General features: G+C 44.0%; 2 protein-coding genes across 4 annotated transcripts in view; both read right to left on the bottom strand.

Annotated features, from left to right (window-relative positions):
• sec63 (SEC63 homolog, protein translocation regulator) overlaps positions 1 to 2,859 on the bottom strand; it is a 30,818-nt gene extending 27,959 nt beyond the window's left edge. Inside the window, exon 1 of the mRNA XM_061900717.1 lies at positions 2,599 to 2,859. Coding sequence (XP_061756701.1) covers positions 2,599 to 2,722 — 124 coding nt within the window. The 5' untranslated portion in view covers positions 2,723 to 2,859. The remainder of the gene's footprint in view (positions 1 to 2,598) is intronic.
• Positions 2,860 to 10,773: 7,914 nt separating this feature from the next.
• iyd (iodotyrosine deiodinase) overlaps positions 10,774 to 24,765 on the bottom strand; it is a 76,263-nt gene continuing 62,271 nt past the window's right edge. Inside the window, exons 3-7 of one of the 3 annotated variants that reach the window (XM_061900705.1) lie at positions 15,926 to 16,144; positions 12,425 to 12,622; positions 12,174 to 12,333; positions 11,934 to 12,090; positions 10,774 to 11,470 (exon numbers count right to left, since the gene is read on the bottom strand). In XM_061900705.1, the coding sequence (XP_061756689.1) occupies positions 11,288 to 11,470; positions 11,934 to 12,090; positions 12,174 to 12,333; positions 12,425 to 12,622; positions 15,926 to 16,144 (917 nt within the window). In that variant the 3' untranslated portion in view covers positions 10,774 to 11,287. Of the gene's footprint in view, positions 11,471 to 11,739; positions 12,091 to 12,173; positions 12,334 to 12,424; positions 12,623 to 15,925; positions 16,145 to 24,765 lie in introns of all 3 variants that reach the window. The other 2 variants (XM_061900704.1, XM_061900703.1) reach the window with 2 other exon arrangements.

Raw genomic sequence — 24,765 nt, 5'->3', positions numbered from 1 at the left:
GTTTCCCATGGCCTTTCCTCATATGATGTTGGAGGGACAGTTGACTTTCTTGATAAACAAACAGAAGAACTGGGGAAGCGGTTGGAAGAGTGACCTTGCCAGCAACCTGAGGGTTCCTGGTTCGATCCCCCACTTCTATCACCACGTCCGTTGTGTCCTTGAGCAAGACACTTCACCCTTGCTCCTGACAGATCGTGGTAAGTGCCTGGCTTGGCAGCTCCCACCATCAGTGTGTGTGAATGGGTGAATGTGGAAATAGTGTCAAAGCGCTTTGGGTACCTTGAAGGTAGAAGATCACTATACAAGTATAACCCATTTACCATGTATAACTACAGAAAATAACCCATCGAGTAAAAACATATCTCAATAAAGCAGAACGTAAAATCAAGTCAAGGTAAATGTAATGCTATCGCTCTACCGGAGCCTTCAGCTGGAAGAACCGGGGCCATTTAGCCAACTCACTCTGGCTGGAGAGGTAAGCCAAAGTGTCATCAATTAGATGTTTGATTGAGGTTTTTTTTTTTCTTAATTTGTTTTTCATTTGTTAGGGCAGCACGGTGAAAGGGGAGTTACAACACGAACGTCCTGGGTTCGATCCAGCGCTCAGGATCTTTCTGTGTGGAGTTTGCATGTTCTCACTGTGACTGCGTGGGTTCCCTCCAGGTACTCCGGCTTCCCCCCACCTCCAAAAACATGCACCTGGGGATAGGTTGATTGGCAACACTAAATTGGCCCTAGTGTGTGAATGTGAGTGTGAATGTTGTCTGTCTATCTTTTAGCCCTGCGATGAGAGGCGACTTGTCCAGGGTGTACACGCCTTCCGCCCAAATGCAGCTAAGATAGGCTCCAGCGGCCCCAAAAGGGACATGCGAGAGAAAATGGATGGATGGATGGATTTGTTTTTCATTTGTTAGGGCAGCATTGTGGAAGATGGGTTAGTGCATCTGCCTCAAAATCATACTTGCCATCCCTCCGGATTTTTCCAGGAGACTCCCGAATTTCGGTGCCCCTCCCGAAAATATCCCAGGGCAACCATTCTCTCGAATTTCTCCCGATTTCCAACCAAACAACAATATTGGGGGCGTGCCTTACTGCCTTTAGCGTTCTTTCTTACCTGAAACCTTCACCCCTTAACATGCGGACCTGAGTGAGGACAACATGACCTCACTTCCGATTATCCTTCATACAAACAACGTGCCGGCTCAATCACATAACACCTACGGCTTTTCACACACCCAAACACAAGTGAATCCAAGGTATACTTGGTCAACAGCCATACAGGTCACACTGAGGGTGGCCGTATAAACAACTTAAACACTGTTACAAATATGCGCCACACTGTGAACCCACACCAAATAAGAATGACAAACACATTTCGGGAGAATATCCGCACCGTAACACAACATAAACACAACAGAACCAATACCCAGAATCCCTTGCAGCACTAACTCTTCCGGGACGATACAATATACCCCCACCCCCCGAATTCGGAGGTCTCAAGGTTGGCAAGTATGCTCACAATACGAAGGTCCTGGCTTGATCCTGCGCTCGGGATCTTTCTGTGTGGAGTTTGCATGTTCTACCCGTGTTTGCGAGGGGTTCGCTCCGGGTATTCCGGCTTTGTCCCACCTCCAAAGACATGCACCTGCGGATAGGTTGATTGGCAACACTAAATTGGCCCTAGTGTCTGAATGTGAGTGTGAATGTTGTCTATCTGTGTTGGCCCTGCGATGAGGTGATGACTTGTCCAGGGTATACACCGCCTTCCGCTCGAACGCAGCTAAGATAGGCACCAGGAGCCCCGAAAGGGACAAGCGATAAAAATGGATGGATTGATGGATTTGTTTTTCATCTGTTAGGGCGCCACGGTGGAAGAAGGGTTAGTTCATCTGCCTCACAATACAAAGGTCGATCCTACGCTGGGGATTTTTCTGTGTGAAGTTTGCATGTTCTTCCCGTGACTGCGTGGGTTCTTTCCGGCTTCCTCCGACCTCCAAAGACATGCACCTGGGGATAGGTTGATTGGCAACACTAAATTGGCCAGTTGTGTGAATGTTGACTGTTTACCTGTGTTGGCCCTGCGATGAGGGCGACTTGTCCAGGGTGTACCCCGCCTACCGCCCAAATGCAGCTGGGATAGGCTACAGCACCCAGAAATGAACAAGCGATAGAAAATGGATGGATGGATGGCATTTTCTTCTGCATATTAGTACTGGTTAGCATCAATATCAGTGCACTCTGGTGTTACTAAGTGATGCCAAGATGCACATCTGGCAACAAGCAGGGTTGCTTGTTGGCATACGTTGCATAAGCCAGGCCAGTTGTGTGTTGATGTTGTTATTGTTGACGTTCAGATAAGACTCTTTGCAGTTCAATAAAGTTGCACGAATGCATGAACACCCTTGAGGAAACATTAGACAGTGACTTTGTGTTATTAGATTAAAGTTAGCTAATGGGATTCGTGGACACTTTGTGGCGTTACTGCAGAGATGACACGGCACTCTTGCATGTAAATGTGGTTTAAATGTAGCGAAGTGTCTTTAGGAAGACTTGCCAGGCTAGCTGAGTTAGCACGGAGACAAGACAGCGGGGCCTTACCAGCATTCTGATCCCGGGGCCAGAGGTAATAGGTGGCCGGGATGACAATGAGTCCCACGAAAGAGGTGAGGAAATAGAAAAACGTGTTGCCGCTGTCATCGTACTGGAACTGCTGGCCAGCCATTTTCGTCGTGGCGCTGCCAAGTCCTCCGAAAGCTCTTGTTCGCCGAGCCGGCGCGTCCCCTGGTGTGAGCCCACCGCTGCTGCCTGACTGACGGACTGCTGAGCTAGGGAGCTAACGGCGTTGGTGTACGTGGTGTACGCATGCGCAATGGGCTTCTTTTTCTTCGTTGTGGTAAGGTCGGTCGTATCGGTTTTTAATGGCGTCTCTACTGCTCTCTAAAGACAACCCGTATATGACAGCCTATAAACCGACGTTCAGTAAGGTTGAGTTTAGTTGAGTTTGAGTTTATTTCTAACATGCAAGCATACAACATAATACATCACAAATGCCAGTTTCTCTTTTCAACATGTTCGAGTTGAGTTGAGTTTAAGTTTATTTCGAACATGCAAGCATACGAATCTTTATTTTGAAAAAATATCGTTGTTTTTTACCAATATTACGAGCTCCTGGAAACGTTCACTTTTTAAGGTTAAAGTACCAATGATTGTCACACACACTAGGTGTGATGAAATTATTCTCTGCATTTGACCCATCCCCTTTTCACCCCCTGGGAGGTGAAAAGGGGATGGGATGAGCAGCAGCCGTGGACGCACCCAGGAATCATTTTTGGTGATTTAACCCCTAATTCCAACCTTTGATGTTGAGTGCCAAGCAGGGGTCCCATTGGGTCTCACTACCTATCTCAGGGCGGACACCCTAACCACAAGGCCACTGAGTAGGTTTCTACTAAAGATAGTCTTTTAAGGAAAATGACTGCATTTTTTTCATTAATAATAATAATTATAATAATCCGAGGTCACAATTAAGTGAAATAAAGTGAATTATATTCATATAGCGCTTTTCTCTAGTGACTCAAAGCGCCTTTACATAGTGAAACCCAATATCCCTTGTGGATCATTAAAGTTTGTCTAAGTCTAAGTCCAGGGATGTCTAAACTTTTAGGGTTAAAGTACCAATGATTGTCACACACACACTAGGTGTGGTGCAATTATTTTCTGCATTTGACCCATCCCCTGGCTTGTTCACACCCTGGGAGGTGAGGGGAGCAGAGAGCAACAGCGGTGGACGCACCCGGGAATCATTTTTGGTGATTCAACCCCTAATTCCAACCTTTGATGTTGAGTGCCAAGCAGGGGTCCCGTTGGGTCCCATTTTTATAGTCTTTTTTTTATGACTCGGCCGGGGTTTGAACTCACTACCTATCTCAGGGCGGACACCCTAACCACAAGGCCACAGTAGGTTTCTACTATAGATAGTGTTTTAAAGAAAATGACTGCATTTTTTCATTAATAATAATAGTAATAATAATAATAATAATAATCCGAGGTCACAATTAAGTGAAATAAGGTGAATTATATTCATAAAGCACTTTTCTCTAGTGACTTAAAGCGCCTTTACATAGTGAAACCCAATTTCCCTTGTGGATCATTAACGTTTGTCTAAGTCTAAGTCCAGGGATGTCTAAACTTTTTAAGTTAAAGTACCAATGATTGTCACACACACACTAGGTGTGGTGCAATTATTCTCTGCATTTGACCCATCCCCTGGCTTGTTCACACCCTGGGAGGTGAGGGGAGCAGTGAGCAGCAGCGGTGGACGCACCCGGGAATCATTTTTGGTGATTTAACCCCTAATTCCAACCTTTGATGTTGAGTGCCAAGCAGGGGTCCCGTTGGGTCCCATTTTTATAGTCTTTTTTTTATGACTCGGCCGGGGTTTGAACTCACTACCTATCTCAGGACGGACACCCTAACCACAAGGCCACAGTAGGTTTCTACTATAGATAGTCTTTTAAAGAAAATGACAGCATTTTTTAATTAATAATAATAATAATAATAATAATCATAATCCGAGGTCACAATTAAGTGAAATAAGGTGAATTATATTCATAAAGCGCTTTTCTCTAGTGACTCAAAGCGCCTTTACATAGTGAAACCCAATTTCCCTTGTGGATCATTAAAGTTTGTCTAAGTCTAAGTCCAGGGATGTCTAAACTTTTTAAGTTAAAGTACCAATGATTGTCACACACACACTAGGTGTGGTGCAATTATTCTTTGCATTTGACCCATCCCCTGGCTTGTTCACACCCTGGGAGGTGAGGGGAGCAGTGAGCAGCAGCGGTGGACGCACCCGGGAATCATTTTTGGTGATTTAACCCCTAATTCCAACCTTTGATGTTGAGTGCCAAGCAGGGGTCCCATTGGGTCCCATTTTTATAGTCTTTTTTTATGACTCGGCCGGGGTTTGAACTCACTACCTATCTCAGGGCGGACACCCTAACCACAAGGCCAGAGTAGGTTTCTACCATAGATAGTCTTTTAAAGAAAAAGACTGCATTTTTTCATTAATAATAATAATAATAATAATCCGAGGTCACAATTAAGTGAAATAAGGTGAATTATATTCATAAAGCGCTTTTCTCTAGTGACTCAAAGCGCCTTTACATAGTGAAACCCAATTTCCCTTGTGGATCATTAAAGTTTGTCTAAGTCTAAGTCCAGGGATGTGTAAACTTTTTAAGTTAAAGTACCAATGATTGTCACACACACACTAGGTGTGGTGCAATTATTCTCTGCATTTGACCCATCCCCTGGCTTGTTCACACCCTGGGAGGTGAGGGGAGCAGTGAGCAGCAGCGGTGGCCGCATCCGGAAATCATGTTTGGTGATTTAACCCTTAATTCCAACCATTGATGCTGAGTGCCAAGCAGGGGTCCTATTGGGTCCTATTTTTATAGTCTTTTTTTTATGACTCGGCCGGGGTTTGAACTCACTACCTATCTCAGGGCGGACACACTAACAACAAGGCCACTGAGTAAGTTTCTACTATATAATTAATAAATGATAAATGGGTTGTACTTTTGTACTTTTGCATTTGACCCATCCCCTGGCTTGTTCACCCCCTGGGAGGTGAGGGGAGCGGTGAGCAGCAGCGTTGGCTACGCCCAGGAATAATTTTTGGGGATTCAACCCCCAATTCTAAACCTTGATGCTGAGTGCCAAGCTGGGGTCCCATCGCATCCCATTTTTATAGTCTTTGGTGTGACTCAGCCGGGGTTTGAACTCACAACCTACCTATCTCAGGGCAGACACTCTAACCACAAGGCCACTGAGTATGTTTCTACAGTCTTTTAAAGAAAAATACAGCCTTTTTTTCATTAATAATAATAATAATCATCATCGGCGGTCACTCGAACGAATATGACGATCCTCCTGATAGGGGTGTATCCTTTTATGGAGGATACCTGTGCGTAACTTTGTTTAACGTGGGGAGACCGGTGCACAGACAGACAGTCACTACACGATCCTTGACAGAATCGGGTCGGGGTCCAGTGGCATGGAGTCCAAGAAGACTGGGGACCCTTTTCTGCTGCAGCCTTCTCCCGCCATCGCAGCCATTGTGGTAGTTCTTAAATCTACCGTCTTCCGCCTGCTCCGCTGTTGAGATCTTTACCGCATCCCTGGCTAGTGGTCAGTCAGGTACTAGGCCTTTGCCAAGGGCCACCAGGGGTAACAGTAGTAAAGGGGTTAACCTCCTAGTGCCCCAAGACCCCACAGAGGAGCCTCCACTGCCGGATGCACTTTAACGTCATGTCCAGGACACAACAATAATAATAATAATAATAATAATAATTATAATAATAATAATAATAATAATAATAATAATCCAAGGTCACAAGTGAATTGAGGTGAATTAAATTTATATAGCGCTTTTCTGTAGTGACTCAAAGTGCTTTTACATAGTGAAACCCAATATCTAAGTTCCATTTAAACTAGTGTGGGTGGCACTGGGAGCAGGTGGGTAAAGTGTCTTGCCGAAGGACACAACGGCAGTGACTGGGATAGCGGAAGCGGGGACATGCACTAACCCCTGTTCTACCGTGCTGCCCCACAATGGAACGTTATCTTAATTCATTAATAGTCACCATTAAAGAACACATTGTTTGAGATCATCCATCCATCCATTTCCTACCGCTTCTTCCCTTTTGGGGCGGCGGGGGGCGCTGGGGCCTATCTCAGCTACAATTGGGCGGAAGGCGGGGTACACCCTGGACAAGTCGCCACCTCATCGCAGATTGTTTGAGACTTTTACCCCATTTTCATGTTTTCCAGAGCACACAAATAAGTAACTTTCACTCAAAGTACATGTTTTGTATTGGGGACATGTGAATGAATGTGAGTGTGAATGTTGTTTTTGTTGGCCCTGCGATGAGGTTGCGACTTGTCCAGGGTGTACAGTGCCTTCCGCCCAAGTGCAGCTGGGATAGGCTCCAGCACCCCCCGCGATCCCGTAAGAGACAAGCGGTAGAAAATGGATCTATGTACTTTTTATCTTACAGTGCATCCGGAAAGTATTCACAGCTTTTAAATTTTTCCACAGTTTCTTATGTTACAGCCTTGTTCCAAAATGAAATATATCCATTTTAGTCCTCAAAATTCTATGGTTAAGACACCATAATGACAAGGCAAAAAGTTTTTTTTTGTTTTTTTTGCAAACATATTGAAAATAAAAAAATAAAAGAAAATCACATGTACATAAAAGCTTTCACAGCTTTTGCTCAATATTTTTTGATAGACTTTTGACATCTTGAGGAGCCAGATGAGGTGGTTCGGACATCTGGTCAGGATGCCACCTGAACGCTTCCCTCGGGAGGTGTTTCGGGCATGTCCGACCGGTAGGAGGCCAGGGGGAAGACCCAGGACACGTTGGGAAGACTATGTCTCCCGGCTGGCCTGGGAACGCCTTGGATCCCCGGGAAGAGATGGACGAAGTGGCTGGGGAGAGGGGAGTATGGGCTTCCCTGCTTAGGATGCTGTGCCCGCGACCCGACCTCGGATAAGTGGAAGAAGATGGATGGATGGATGGACCTTTGACAGCAATTACACCCTTGAATCTTTTTGCTTGGCACTGCGATGAGGTGGCGACTTGTCTAGGATGTACCCTGCCTTTCACCCGAATGCAACTGAGATAGGCTCCAGCACCCCCCACGACCCCAAATGGGACAAGCGGTAGAAAGTGGATCGATGGTGGTGGATGGACAAGCTTGGCACACCTAACTTTGGGTCCTTTCGCCCATTCCTCTTTGGTGCACCTCTCAAGTTCCATGGGATGCGTCGATTTTTATCCAGGAGGTCTCTGTACATTGCTGGATTCATTCTAGTTTAGTCAGGGAGGTGACCAAGAACTCGATGGTCACTCTGTCAGAGCTACAGCATTCTTCTGTAAAGAGCGGAAAACCTTCCAGAAGGACAACTATCTCTGCAACAATCAACCAATCAGGCTTGTGTGGTAGATTGACCAGACGGAAGACATTTCTCAGTAAAAAAAAAACGTTTGTCAACATGCACCTGAAAGATTCTCAGACAATGAAAAACTAATTCTGAGTTTTGATGAGACAAAGAATGAAGTCTTAACCGTTAATGCTAGGCATCATGTTTGGAGACAACCAGGCACCACTCATCACCAGGCCAATCATGGTGGTGGCAGTATCATGCTCTGGGGTTGGTTTTCAGCGGCAGGGAAGTACTACGGTATATTTTGGATGAAAACCAATGCTTCCCGTCCAATGTGATGGAACTTAAAAGGTGCTGCAAAGAGGAATGGGCAAAAGTGCCCAAAGATAGGTGTGCCGAGTTTGTGGCATCGTATTCCGAAAGACTTGAGGCTGTAATTTCTGCAAAAAGTGCATCAAAGTATTGAGCAAAGGCTGCGAATACTTACGCACATGTGATTTTTTTAAGTGATTTATTTTTAAGGCATTTACAAACCCTGTTTCCATATGAGTTGGGAAATTTTGTTAGATGTAAATATAAACAGAATACAATGATTTGCGAATCCTTTTCAAGTAGAATTCAGTTGAATGCACTTCAAAGACAAGATATTTGATGTTCAAACTCATAAACTTTATTTTATTTTTTGCAAATAATAATTAACTTAGAATTTCATGGCTGCAACATGTGCCAAAGCAGTTGGGAAAGGGCATGTTCACCACTGTGTTACATCACATTTTCTTCTAACAACACTCAATAAACGTTTGGGAACTGAGGAAACTAATTGTTGAAGCTTTGAAAGTGGGAATTTTTTTTTCATTCTTGTTTTATGTAGAGCTTTAGTCGTTCAACAGTCCGGGGTCTCCGCTGTCTTATTTTACGCTTCATAATGAGCCACACATTTTCGATAGGAGACAGGTCTGGACTGCAGGCGGGCCAGGAAAGTACCCGCACTTTTTTATTACAAAACCACACTGTTGTAACACGTGGCTTGGCATTGTCCTGCTGAAATAAGCAGGGGCGTCCATGATAACGTTGCTTGGATGACAACATATGTTGCTCCAAAACCTGTATAGACCCTTCAGCATTAATGGTGCCTTCACAGATGTGTAAGTTACCCATGCCATGGGGCACTAATACACCCCCATACCATCACAGATGCTGGCTTTTGAAATTTGCGCCTATGACAATCCGGATTGTTATTTTCCTCTTTGGTCCGGAGGACACCACGTCCACAGTTTCCAAATATAATTTGAAATGTGTACTGGTCAAACCACAGAACACTTTTCCACTTTGCATCAGTCCATCTTAGATGAGCTCGGGCCCAGCGAAGCCAGCGGCATTCCTTGGTGTTGTTGATAAATGGGTTTTGCTCTGCATAGCAATGTTTTAACTTGCACTTACAGATGTAGCAACCAACTGTAGTTACTGACAGTGGTTTTATGAAGTGTTCCTGAGCCCATGTGGTGATATCCTTTACACATTGATGTCGGTTTTTGATGCAGTACCGCCTGAGGGCTCAAAAGTCCGTAATATCATCGCTTACGTGCAGTGATTTCTCCAGATTCTCTGAACCTTTTGATGTTTTTACGGACCGTAGATTGTAAAATCCCTGAATTCCTTGCAATAGCTCGTTAAGAAATGTTGTTCTAAAACTGTTCAACAATATGCTTACAAAGTGGTGACCCTCGCCCCATCCTTGTTTGTGAATTACTTAGCATTTCATGGAAGCTGCTTTTATACCCAATCATGGAACCTAACTGTTCCAAATTGTCACTTTTCCCAACTTCTTTGTCACGTGTTGCTGGCATCAAATTCTAAAGTTAATGATTATTTGCAAAAAAAAAAAAAGTTTATCAGTTTGAACTTCAAATATGTTGTCTTTATAGCATATTCAACTGAATATGGGTTGAAAATGATTTTCAAAACATAGTATTCCGTTTATATTTACATCTAACAGAATTTCCCAACTCATATGGAAACAGGGTTTGTAAAAAAATTAAATAAAATTAAAAAGGTTTCACATTGTCATTATGGGATATTGTCTGTAGAATGTTAAGGACACTATCCATTTTTTTCCCGATTGTCCCTTTGGGGTCCTGGAGCCTATCTCAGCTGCATTCGGGCGGAAGGCGGGGTACACCCTGGACAAGTCGCCACTTTATCACAGGGCCAACACTCACACTCACATTCACACACTAGGGTCCAATTTAGTGTTGCCAATCAACCTGTCCCCAGGTGCATGTCTTTGGAAGTGGGAGGAAGCCGGAGTACCCGGAGGGAACCCACGCAGTCACCGGGAGAACATGCAAACTCCTCACAGAAAGATCCCGAGCCCGGGATTGAACTCAGGACTACTCAGGACCTTCGTATTGTGAGGCACATGCACTAACCCCTGTCCCACCGTGCTGCCCTGTTAAGGACACAAATTAATCTATTCCATTTTGTCATAAGGTTGTAACATAACAGAATGTGGAAGAAGTGAAGCGCTATGAATATTTTCCGGATGCACTGAACTTGCATACAACTTTTAATAGATTGCCATATCATCATATTTTTTTATTCATGTTGATGATTACAATTTTCATAACGAGCGGAATGTAGTTTTTTATCATATTCCCAAACAAAAAATAATAAATAGAACAACTTTGTGTCAAATTTGTTGAATTTGTGCACATATGGATAACTAATTCAGACGCACGCTTCTCTTATATTCTGCCCTAAATGTTAAGGTCTTGGTCAAGGGGAGGTGACCCCAGGATGCAGAGACAGGAGACAAGGTGGAATTACAAAAATGAAGACATTTAATTAGACAAAAGGGATAAATAAGGGCGATGGGGCAGAAGCGCACACCATGTAACCTGAACAAAATAGGTTCCTCAGAGGTCGGCAGGAAATAAGGCCAGGGCACACTGAGCAGGGCAAGAGTCCAAAAAAATAATCCCCCTTTACCTCAGGGTTGCCGGTAAACAAACAAAGTAGAGGTTAAGGAATTCAGGACTAAGTAGCGACAACGTACCAGGTCTGGTGAGGTGAAGCATGCACGAGAGAGGTTCGGGATACATTAACCGGCAAGGCCAAACTGTCAGTGACGAGCCTAAATACTAATAACGAGCAGGTGTGCCTCAAGGTCCGTCTCTCGCCAAGGACAAATTACTGAACACACAGGCGCAGACAAAGGAGAAGGCAGGATTAAACTAAAACACACCACTAAATAGGAACCTGCCTTTTAAAAGAGCTTTAATGCAAATGACTTATTAATGACAAAATATTATCACATATTCTCTGTGCAGACTTAAATGTGCACCATGATGTCCTCCAGAGGCTTGCGCATGAGGTCAGGCACGGTGGCGTCTTTAGCGGGGTAACCGACAGGAAGGAGCATGAGGAGCTTCTCATTGGCCGGTCGATTGAGAAGGAGCCGGAGTTTGGGGCCGCAGTTGAGAGGCGTCGACGTCACGGTCACAAGGCCCACGTTCTGGTTCAAAGACAACATTGGTACATTGAATCACATCTTTGACTAGCTACTTGTCGCAGGGAAGAATTTATGGAGCTCAATCATAAAATCGCCCTAAAAGTCCAATTAAAGGAATCAATAATCTGCTTGAATAGTAACTGAGGTGCGCTTTATTAAGTGTTAGAAAATAGTGCTGCTACATATAGTACTGGGGACGGCGTGGTGCAGTTTGGACAGTGGCCATGCCAGGAACCTGAGAGTTACTGGTTCGATCCCCACCTTCTACCAACCTTGTGTGTCCTTGAGCAAGGCACTTCAACCTTGCTCCTGATGGGTCGTGGTTAGAGCCTTCCATGGCAGCTCCCGCCATCAGTGTGTGTGAATGGGTGAATGTGGAAATAGTGTCAAAGTGCTTTGAGTACCTTGAAGGTAGAAAAGCGTTTACCCATTTACCATTTACTTGTTTATGATTCCTGTACATCACCTGCAGTGCAGCCAGTAGGATGCCACAAGCTATGGACACGCTGATTTCATTGTAGTAGTGTGTCTTCTTTTTCTTGTTCGGCAGAACGCCGTAGGTCTGCTTGAAGATCAGCATCAAACATGGAGCGACATCCAAGTACTCCTTAATCCAGTTTGTCCTGCAGGTGCATATAATCATTGGGTGTATATCCCTGATCAGCATTAGCGCTAGTTTTTTTAATCAGATGCGGCGCAAGCTCACCTTAATTTAGCTAAATCATTCACCCACTTGTCACCCATCCTCTGGCGGTAGTTCACCTCTTCCTCTTCCTCCACTATCAGTCTGATCCGATGCTTTGTGTCCACGTCGAAAACTACCACAAAGGTCCAGGGTTCTGTATGCGCTCCACTGGGGGCGGTACCTGCTCCCATCCGCCCCCCCCAAAAAAATAAAAAATCACATAGCTGCATTTTCTTTTTATGGAAGATTGAACAAAGTCTTTATCTTCATGCCTGCAGTGCGGACGACATTGTCGATGACTTCCCGTGGGACCGGCTCTGAGCTGATGAAGCGCACTGACCTGCGCTGGCTCATCAGAGCGTAGAAGTCCTGGGATCGCTGCAGCATCCTTTCCTCGGGATGACGCTCAGGTGAGTAGGGCACGTGCTGGAGATCGTCATCCTCTGTGCTGTCAACCCACTCGCCTTCTTCTGAGACATTTAAAGGGGAACGTTATCACCAGTACTATGTAAGCGTCAATATATACCTTGATGTTGCAGAAAAAAGACCATATATTTTTTTAACCAAGTTACCAACTCTAAATGGGTGCATTTTGGCGAATTAAACACCTTTCTATAATTTGCTCTCGGAGCGATGATGTCACAACGTGACGTCACCTAGGTAGTCAACCGCCATTTTCTCAAACACATTATAAACATCGAGTCAAATAAGCTCTGTTATTTTCCGTTTTTTCTACTGTTTTCCGTACCTTGGAGACATCATGCTTCGTCGATGTATTGTCGGAGGGTGTAACAACACGATCAGCAATGGATTCAAGTTGATTTACATAGAATGTGCATCGATTAGCACGGCATGCTAATCGATGCTAACATGCTATTTATGCTGGCTGTATGTACATTTGTAGCTATATTTGCACCCAGCCTTTCTCTCCACCCACATTTAATGCCAAACAAACACTTACCAATCAACGGATTTAAGTTGCTCCAGTGTCACAAGATGCGAAAGTCCCGATCGTTTGGTCTGCACATTTTACCGGCGATGCTAAGGCAGACATGGCCGAATAGCGTCAATAGCTATTCGCTCAATAGCTTCAGTTTCTTCTTCAATTTCGTTTTCGCTATCTGCCTCCATACTCCAACCATCCATTTCAATACATGTGTAATCTGTTGAATCGCTTAAGCCGCTGAAATCTGAGTCTGAATTTGAGCTAATGTTGCTATATCTTGCTGTGCTACCCGCCTTGATAGCATGTATATCACTGGATGACGTCACAGGAAAATGGACGGTGGCTTCACGGATAGCGAAAATCAGCCACTTTAAAGCCTTTTTTCGGGGTATTCCACCATGGGTAAAATTAAAAAAAAAAATTTAAAAAATAAAATAAGCCACTGGGAACTGATTTTTTATTGGTTTTAACCCTTCTGAAATTGTGATAATGTTCCCCTTTAACAGACAGACCTCACACAGGGACGGTTGGCAGCTGATGCCTGGACGCTGCACTCCAATTAAAATTCCAAAGACTAAATAAAGACCGCATCTTGTTCAGTATGCAGCGTAATTAGTGCCCTTATATCTTGGAAAGCCTTAACATGCATGAAAACTCACCGAAGTTTGCAAGCACATCAGGCCTACTGGAAAGTGTGGTGTCCCATAAACAAACTGTCCAAACTTATATTTTCTTACAAAAAATAGCCCATACCACCACTTTCACCATTATGTCAGGACAGGGTATGCAAAAGAGTATCAAAGAACCCATTTTTGCCAACCATTTAGGCCATTTTGAGCCCTGCGATGAGATGGTGATTTGTCCAGGGTGTACGCCACCTTCGGCCCAAATGCAGCTGAGATAGGCTCCCCCTCTGTGACCCCGAAAGGGACAAGCAGTAGAAAATAGATGGGTGGATGTTGAGCCAAAACACAGGCATTGTATTTTGATGAGCTCCTCAACAGCATACGTAGAGCTGTTGGTTTTTTACCCGATTTTAAATCTTTAGATTTATCCAATGTGGGACACAAAGAGCCCCCCCCCCGCCTTTTTCTGTTGTGTTACCACTGTATGTTTATACAGCGCCACTTGCTGCACTCAGGCCTTAAACATTCTCAAAACACACTCAAAAACGCAGTGGCGGGCCATGCGTTTCCCACCTAGGCCTTCAGTGATGTCCTACTTAGTCCGACTTCAATGATTGCCTCTGAAAATACCATCATTTATGTCACCATATGACCACAGCTTGAAAAATGTGTCGCTAGTGTACAAAACGGGCTAATTATTGGTGCATTTAAAAATCGCATCTGACGTGGCACTGTCAAAACTAAAAAAATTTTTTTAAATAATATTGAATGTGAAAAAATATGTTTTAACTCACAATTTGTAAAGCCATTAGTACCGCTCAAAACTGGTTAATTCGAGTGGAAGTGGCAGGCAACCAGCTTAACTAATTTCCGGGGTCGGCCGTCCTCGTCTCACAAGATCTAGTCTCTCTTTAAATATCCTTCTTGAAAATGCCCTCGCAAATGTATATCTGTGACCTAATCAACGTTTTGCTCTGCTTCTTCGTTGGTTAAAAAAAAGTGAGTACCGCCCATTTCTCCGCTGGCCGGGTATCCAAGTATCCAATCACAACTCGTGATTGGATACTTGGGAGTGATGAGTGAGTATCCAATTCATAATTGCCAACCTTGAAACCTCCGGTGGTGGTAGCGGGGGGTGTATAATGTAGCGTCCCGGAAGAGTTAGTGCTGCAAGGGATTCTGGGTATTTGTTATGATGTGTTTATGTTGTGTTACGGTGCGGATGTTCTCCCGAAATGTGTTTGTCATTCTTGTTTGGTGTGGGTTCACAGTGTGGCGCATATTTGTAACAGTGTTCAAGTTGTTTATGGCTGTATGGCTGTTGACCAAGAATGCCTTGCATTCACTTATGTGTGTGTAAAAGCCACATATATTATGTGACTGGGCTGGCACGCTGTTAGTATAGAGGATAAACGGACGTGACGACAGGGTATTGGGGGGCGCTAAAGGGACGCCACAATATTGTTGTCCGGGTGGAAATCGGGAGAAATTCAGGAGAATGGTTGCCCCGGGAGATTTTCGGGAGGGGCACTGAAATTCGGGAGTCTCCTGAGAAAATTGGGAGGGTTGGCAAGTATGATCCAATCACAGTCTTGTTCAACGTAAGGCTACCGAGATGGGCTACTGTCAACAACTTGTGATCTGATCGGCTATCACAACTCTCTGTTAACTGAACGTCCTCCATTCGTTTACACTGCACAGCTGCCGCTAATGTTGGGTCAAAAGGCCTCCTGCAGAATTCACACGGCGATGGCAACTAGCTAGCTGAATTCTGATTGGATAAAAGCTCTAACTTAAAAAAGCAACACAGGGGCCTAATATGACATGAAGAGAATATGATGACTACTTTTATATATTTAATGGACAGTCAATGAAAAATAAAATTAATTTGAATTATTTAATGATCATGATTTATGTTCGATCAGCAGAGAAAGCCTTGCTGGCCCTGACGACACACCACTGGAGAAAAGTGACTTTATGACACATGTGGGTTAATGATTAAATTATGTAGCTTTGGTGCTCACTTTGCAGGCTTGACGTTTCATAAGACGAAAGGAGCCTACAGCTGTAAAACTGTGAAACACAAGGAAGAGGAGTGCTTCTATGCAGGTGTATTTTGCAGACAGCTGGATTAATAAAGGACTAAAGTCTAAGTACTAACTTTAATCTTTAATCAATTAAATGAAAAATTAAATCCTTACCATCCTCTTGTGTGGGGACCTCGCTGTCATCCCGCAGATCCTGGTCCACCCATGGTTTAAAGCCAGCTTTTGTTGCCCCCCCGGGGTCCACAATCTTGTGTTGGCGGCGGCTCCTCAGCACCAGGAAACCCGTCACCATGCACAGCACCAGTGCCAGGAAGGGCGTGAGGACAGAGAGGACAGCCATGACCGGACAGAGAAGAGGACTCGGCAGCTTGACTGTGAAGTATGTCAAAAAAGCTGAGTCAGGTTCCCTTCAGTCCAATCAGCTTGTTTATGTAAATTCATGGGATGAGCCTCAGGTGTAAAGTTCACAACTTACGGTAAAGTCCCATTATTGTCACAAAAGAGTAGATTATGTTGTGTAATTTGTACATCCTGTTTGATTCATGCATCTGCAAAGAGTACACTCTCATATTGATTGATAATCTAAGGAACCAACTTTAGAATGGGTGACTTGCTCTGGAATGTGGAACATACCCAGAGAGCTGTTTCAAATATTTTGCCTAATGACTATTAAGAAAAAGCTAAACACCTCTGCAAACGTCAATAATAAAAAGGCACGTGCACAGGTATCAATCAATCAATGTTTATTTATATAGCCCTAAATCACAAGTGTCTCAAAGGGCTGCACAAGCCACAACGACATCCGCGGTACAGAGCCCACATAAGGGTTAGGAAAAACTCACCCCAGTGGGACGTTGATGTGAATGACTATGAGAAACCTTGTAGAGGACCGCATATGTGGGCAACCCCCCACCACCCCCATCTAAGGGAGACAGAAACCAATGGACATCGAGTGGGTCTAACATGATACTGTGAAAGTCCAGTCCATAGTGGATCCAACAAAATAGTGAGAGTCAGTGACGTGCGCTGAGGTTCATGGCTGGTGAGACACTGACTTCATCACAGTCAGATTTACAAACATATGAACCCTAAAGACTATCTTATTCACCATTTGATTGGCGGCAGTTAACTGGTTATGTTTAAAAGCTCATACCAGCATTCTTTACACATACAAACTGTAGCACACAAAAAAGCACATTTGATAAAAAAAAACATTAATATGGTCTTACCTTTACTTATAAATGAAGTCCATGCACCGCTCCTTCTGAACAAAAGCATCGATAACTTGTTTATAGAAGTCTTCCTTATCTTTCTTCAGTTTTAAAAGTCTCTCTGTCTCAATGGAGATCACTGTCTGAAGCAAACCTTTTAGCTCCGGTGTTTGTCTTCCTTTAATTATTACCTCCTGCTTCGATTGAAAGTCCAGTTTGGAAAACTGTTTTATTTTAGATATGTAATCCTCCAATTTAAAAGTCCAGGGGAGAGGAAAAAATAAACGATTGCTGCCGCTGCACTTGACTTGTTAACTGTAGCTTGTTGTCACTTATTCTGCAGACGAGTAATCGCAAGAATGATCCCTGAGATCACTAGTGCCCTCTACCACCAGGAGGCGGGAGAACAGGTGCCTCACACAGTGTGTTTTCGCAGCTGTTTTATGATTGCCCAGCACAGGAAACACGTTATAGTTGACAAAATACACTGTACATTATATACCTCAGCTAACTAAACTATGGAAATGTTTAATATAATTTATATAGCAATACGGTCTCACTGCACAGCCGCCAGCAGTTACCAGAGTCATTGCGCAATCCGTGGTGAGGCTCAACTGGCTGCTGACTCACTGCAAGTCTCTTCTCAGTATTTGAACAGAAAATGTGAAAATTCAGCAATTTTGAATAAAAATAAACTAAGAAAAGAAAAGAAAGAAAAAAAGAAAAAAATAATGGTGAAGTTAAATGGAAAATAACTTTATAAAGTATAATCACTGGAGACATATAACAATTTGATAATTTTTTTTTCTTTTTACATTTTTTTTCTTTCCGTGATGGCACGTGAGGCTGCCTCCCCTGACTGCACGTCACTGGTGAGAGTCTAGTCTAGTCCATAGTGGAACTAATATAATAGTGAGAGTCCAGTCCATAGTGCCCCTCGCGCCCCGCCCTCCACAAGGGAGAGGGGGGCAGAGGAGAAAAAGAAAAGAAACGGCAGATCAACTGGTCTAAAAAGGGGGTCTGCTTAAAGGCTAGAGTATACAAATGAGTTTTAAGATGGGACTTAAATGCTTCTACTGAGGTAGTATCTCGAACTGTTACCGAGAGGGCATTCCATGGTACTGGAGCCCAAATAGAAAACGCTTTATAGCCCGCAGACTTTTTGGGGCTCTGGGAATCACGAATAAGCCGGAGTTCTTTGAACGCAGATTTCTTGCCGGGACATATGGTATAATACAATCGGCAAGACAGGCTGGAGCTAGACCGTGTAGTATTTTATACGTAAGTAGTAAAACCTTAAAATCACATCTTAAGTGCACAGGAAGCCAGTGCAGGTGAGCCAGTATAGGCGTAATATGATCAAACTTTCTTGTTCTTGTCAAAAGTCTAGCAGCTGCATTTCGTACCAACTGTAATCGTTTAATGCTAGACATAAGGAGACCCGAAAATAATACGTTACAGTAATCGAGACGAGACGTAACGAACGCATTAATAATCATCTCAGCGTCGCTCGTGGACAAAATGGAACGGATTTTAGCGACATTACGGAGATGAAAAAAGGCCGTTTTAGTAACACTCTTAATGTGTGACTCAAACAAGAGAGTTGGGTCGAAGAAAGAGTCAGGTAGACCCTGACCCTTTCTTCTGGAGCCCTTATTTCCTCCTCATTCATTTCATGACAATTTCTCTCAGTAATTCCCCACCAAATGTTTCAATATCTGGCGGGGCATTAAGTTCTTGGCCCCTGGCCCTCTTGCTCATGTGGCGCTGGGCCTGTGCGTCCCCTCTGACGAATCGCATCAGACAGGAAATCGGTGACGGTGAAATCCCCTGTTGTTGTTTGGTGCAAAACTAATCACAACACAGTCACGTATGTCATGTTTGGTTAAGGGACAGAGGGCATGTCTGTCATCATTTGCATGCCCAATATATGAGAAATTTCCAGGGTATAATGAGGGCAAAAAAAGAAGTTTTCATTTTTATCCAAAAAAACCCCAAAAGATTCGGGAGTGGAATCTACATTAGGTCCTTTTCCCCCTGTGTTCCCACTAATAACTACCCAGGTAGATTTAGCTCTTCATGAACATTTCAAAGTTCCTCCTAGCTCGGTGGGACCAGGAACTTTTTGGGGGGCGGGCAGTGCTGTCAAACGCTGATTGGTTGAACACAGTTGGGGGCGTGCCTAAAACTTCTCTTTCAAACACAAGACCGCCATTTGAATATCAATCATCAATCAATCAATGTTCATTTATATAGCCCTAAATCACTAGTGTCTCAAAGGGCTGCACAAACCACAACAGAAACCACTATGACATCCTCGGTAGGCTCACATAAGGGCAAGGAAAACTCACACCCAGTGGGACGTCGGTGACAATGAGGACTATGAGAACCTTGGAGAAGACCACATATGTGGGCAACCCCCCCCCCCCCCCCTCTAGGGGACCGAAAGCAATGGATGTCGAGCGTGTCTAACATGATACTGTGAAAAGTTCAGTCCATAGTGGATCCAACACAGCCGCGAGAGTCCAGTCCAAATCGGATCCAACACAGCAGCGAGAGTCCCGTGCACAGCGGAGCCAGCAGGAAACCATCCCAAGCGGAAGCGGATCAGCAGCGCAGAGATGTCCCCAGCCAATATATATTTGTTTATTTCTCATTTCTTGTATATTTCTATCACAACAAACTTGGCAATGGTGAGAAAGAAGAACGAAAGGAGTGCGCTAAAGAATGCTGATCAGTGGAACTATTTTGGAGTGTTTTTACTTGGCCGTAGTCTTTAAACTATAAGCTATTTATTGTTGTTTATTAGTTTTTACGAACTTAATTTTGTTGCAAAGCTACAAGAAGTGGACAGACTCTTTTTAAACCTATTTACGGAGGACTATAAAGCCGCATTCGCAGCGGCGACCTCAGCTGCTTACTACTCGGACTTTGTTGGATAAATGGGGAAAAAAGATGGCAGCAAATGAGTGGAACAAAGGTAAATCACATCAAATATTAACTATTTAGGTAATTACATGTTGCAAAAGTAATCAGTGACACTCCTGTTGTGTAGTAATTAGCCTCAACCCGAGTGAACAGAATGCTAATGCTAAAAAGCTAACGCCAAAGTTTATGTGTTTGTGTCATCATTGTGAGATAAACACTGACATTTATTATACATATGTAACCTATTTTTATGGTTTTGCCTCTTTGTGATGTTATCCATTTTCCATCCATCCATTTTCTACCGCTTATTCCCTTTCGGGGTCGCGGGGGGCGCTGGCGCCTATCTCAGTTACAATCGGGCGGAAGGCAGGGTACACCCTGGACAAGTCGCCACCTCATCGCAGGGCCAACACAGATAGACAGACAACATTCACACTCACATTCACACACTAGGGCCAATTTAGTGTTGCCAATCAACCTATCCCCAGGTGCATGTCTTTGGAAGTGGGAGGAAGCCGGAGTACCCGGAGGGAACCCACGCATTCACGGGGAGAACATGCAAACTCCACACAGAAAGATCCCGAGCCTGGACTTGAACCCAGGACTGCAGGAACTTCGTATTGTGAGGCAGACGCACTAACCCCTCTCCCACCGCGATGTTAAGTTCCTGTTATATGCCTTGAGCTCTTATTTTGAAGGTGAAAAGAACGGAAATGATGCTGTCTTGGAGTGGAGCAGAGTTTTGAAAACAAACGAAATAAAGTGGTTCTCGTGTAAAACTAGAGCCTCCGTGTTTGTTTCTTTATTGTGTGATACAGTATAGGCGACTTATATATAAACCCTCGGTTACATTGCTGGCAGCGGTGGGGTATAGGTCCCGCGAAAGAAAGACGTCTAATTACCGTAAAATCCGGAGAGTCTCAGTTAGCCGCAGCTAGCAACGGTGAAGCGTCGTCTTGTCAGAAAGCACACAGACTTCTTTCATCTGGCTGCGGTCTTCTGATTTATGTGGAATAAAAGCGAGGACCCGCTGGACTATAGCTACAGAGAGCAACGTGGAGAATGATCGTTCGCTAGCAATGTAAAGATTGAACTCCCACAGCCATTTTCCGGTGAGGAAAAGCAAAGTTTCCCCTGCTGGGCCAGACAATATGAAGTAGCAGTGAAAGCGCTGGTTGGAGGTACGGGCAGTAACTTTGACTATGAACTGGTGAGGATTTTACCCACGCGGCTGACAAAGGCTGCTTTTCTTCTATGGGATAGCTTGCCAGCTGTCGTTCAGGTGGATTACGATAAGGTGAAAGAAAAATTGCATGAGGCTTTCGGACAAAAACGTTTTCTAGACTGTTTCAGAGCAAACATCTCTGCCCGCCTCTGTGCTCCCGGAGAGAGTCTGGAAGTATATGCAGCAGACATAAACAAACTCGTTCAAGAGGCACTCCCAAGGCTACATGGATATAGTTCAGAAAGAGGAGAAATTTTGCAGATTTCTGGCTGGACTCGACCGGTTTCTGAGAGCTAAATGTCATGAGCAGGGAGCGACTGAGTTGGAGGAGACTCTGACCAACGCTGGCCGGTGTGAGATGTTCCAGAGAGGCGTTAAGGATGGACTATGTCAGCACACAGGTTCACCAGCATCCCACTGGAAGTGGTACAGCGCCCATGGTGCACTCCATATCTGATGATGGTGGTGGTGGTTTGTATAGGACTATAAACCGACTTACTGCAGATATGAGGGAAATGAGGATGGAAATGAAACTAATGGCAGAGGAAAACACCCGACAGCGATCCAGCTACTGTAAAGATGAACAGCGAGCACCTCATCCAGTACGTGGAAGTCAGTGTCAGTGTACATGTGGAGAGCAAGGCTGTCCGTCTCGCCCATGGGGTCAACAGAGAGGGTGTTCCCCTGACCGTGGATATGAGCAGAGAGGGCGTTCACCTGACCAGGGCTGGCGCGAGCGGCGCGCAGAAGGAGGGCCGAGGGAGAAACAGTACTATCGGGGGCCCTACAACAACCGGGCTAACTCCCCAAGTTGGCGGGGTCCAAAACCTGCTAGAAGCCCCTCTAATGAGGAAACACAGAGACGGCGAGGTATGCATATTCTTTCCCCGAGGAGGGAAGATGCAACAAACCAGTCGGGAAAAGAGATCTAACTGATGTTGCAGCCCAAACATCAGCTACAGAATCTATGGGCTCTATGGAGGGAGGGATGTTTATCCCCTCCATGAGTAATGCAATGACATCGGACACGACAAAACAGCGAACCTCATATGTGAAGGGAAGCATTGAAGGGACTGAAATAAACATATTGATTGATTCAGGAGGAACCAAGTCGTTTATCAGTGACAACTTCCGCATGTCTGTTCCAGCTCTGCACAAGCGACCCTTAACGGCGGCTTTGATTGCTGCACGGGCGGTGAATGGACAGTTGCTCGACACACTGGGCACTATAACAGTTACTCTGCGTCTGGAGAAGACCTCCCAGCAGCAGGTTTTCCACGTTATTAGGGGGTCCACACAAACTACTACTGGGCTTGGACTTTCTTGTCTCAAATCACGCCCTCCTGGATTATGCCCGTGGCCAACTACACCTATGGGACACTGTACTTCCACTCCTGAGTGGCAAAGACTTAATTCCGGAGTGTTGCAATGTTTCCATCGCCACTGTCGTGACACTGCCCCCCCACAGTGAGATGCTGGTGCCTGTAAGTGTTTTCCCACCTGAGCCTGCTGATCAGCTTCCTGACTTTGTGGGTTACTTATCACCCGACCTTAAAGGCAAAAGTGAGTGTGTCATAGCTCACACGGTGACATCTGTACAGGACGGAGTTACCACTGCCCGTGTGTTGAACCCTACAAATCAGGACATTATACTGAGAAAAGACGTGCACCTGGGGCCGTTTTTTTTTTGTTTTTTAGCTCTACGACAGTCAGGTGAGGTGTATCGGTTTTTAGTGTGATGCTGCTTGTGCGTCAACTGTCAGAAAATAGTAAAACATAAATACATTTGTGACCGTAAATGTAATCTTTTATTCAGTTTGTCATTATGAAAATATCTGCTATTTTTATCATATTAATAAAAAATACTCTACGTGACGGGTGCAATTTTTGTCTGGCTTGAGCTTCTGCCACCCATAATGTCTGCGCATGTGCTTGTTCATCAGCATATTGAACACAACCAATCAATATAGCTATGATTTTCTGATGCAATGCTCATATTAGGATAGGCTCCAGCCAACCCCGTGACCCCGAGAGGGACAAGCGATAGAAAATGGCTGGATGGACGCTCACATTGTATTTGAATGTACCTAAACTGTCCAGGTGGAGGCGCCACTGACTAGATAACATGCCCCTCAAAATACCGGTTGTTTACAATGTTGCTGATGATGAATGATGCCATTTTTCTTCATCCCCCATTGAAGAAAAACTGCCTACCGGAACACTATAAAGAATTAAGCAATATTAAACAAGATGGACACTTAATTACGTACATTTGCCCAATACTTCATAATTAATTCAAATAGGTAAATAGATAGATGAATAGATAAATAGACAGACATGGCACCTGTAAAGCTGGACCAGGCGAGTTACATCCAAAAGTCATGCTGGATGAATAGGTGTTTTTAAAGGTTTCACTGGTACTGTAAATGTTAATCACATATTATGTGTGTGGGGAAACGAAACCTGATAAAAAAAAAAATATATATATATATATATATATAATTATTTATATCAATAGAATACTGCCTTTATTAAAAAAAAGAAAAATACAAAAATACTCTCTGCAGTTGAGTAAATAAACACCCCAGGGCACTATATAAGGAAACTGTATCCTGTTATTGAGATTACACATAAAGTCATTAGACTTAGACAAACTTTATTGATCCACAAGGGAAATTGCTCCACACAGTAGCTGAGTTACAAAGGATGGAAAGGGTAAGGTTGGAAAAGATAATGCAGGTATAAAGTAGGCAAAAAATGTACCATAGTAACAATATAAAGTTTAACATATATGTAATATATGTGCTGAAAACAAAGTTTCGTTGTACTTGTGCAATGACAATAAAGACCAATCCTATCCTATCCTATTTACATATTATATACACAGTATATTATATATATTGGTATATTATATTATTATATTATATATTTATACAATATATAACAAATCCCACTTACCATGTACAATATTACAGTACATGTAACAGGTGCAGCATAAAAAAGATGTGCTTTAAAGGCCTACTGAAACCCGCTACTACCCACCACGCAGTCTGATAGTTTATATATCAATGATGAAATATTAACATTGCAACACATGCCAATACGGCCTTTTTAGTTTACTAAATTACAATTTTAAATTTCCCGGGAGTTTCGTCTTTGAAACGTCGTGTAATGATGACGTGTACGCAAGACGTCACAGGTTTTTAGGAAGTATGTGCGCTGCGCACATACACAGCTAAAAGTTGTCTGCTTTAACGGCATAGTTACACAGTATTTTGGAGATCTGTGTCGCTGAATCTTTTGCAATTAGGTCAATTAATATTGGAGAAGTCACAGTAGAAAGATGGAGTTGGGAAGCTTTAGCCTTTAGCCACCCAAACACACAGTGATTCCTTGTTAAAAATTCCTGGAGGTGAAAATTTCCTATGGATCACAGCGCGGTCAAGCCAACATGGATCCTACCGAATGTCAACCAGCAGGTTTCGGTGACAAAATTGTGGTTAAAAAGTCGCCTCTTACCGGAGATCAGCTGAGCTTGTGCCGTGCGTACAACTGCCGTCGACTTCCCTGAGACACTGCGCGTCAAGACACCCGTGGACGTACATCTCCGACTATCAGGTACTATTTAA

The sequence above is a fragment of the Nerophis ophidion genome, linkage group LG05 (assembly GCF_033978795.1).
Source record: "Nerophis ophidion isolate RoL-2023_Sa linkage group LG05, RoL_Noph_v1.0, whole genome shotgun sequence".
Lineage (NCBI taxonomy): Eukaryota > Metazoa > Chordata > Actinopteri > Syngnathiformes > Syngnathidae > Nerophis > Nerophis ophidion.
Note: the sequence above shows the minus strand (reverse complement) of the source record. Positions and strands in the feature narration are given on the sequence as shown.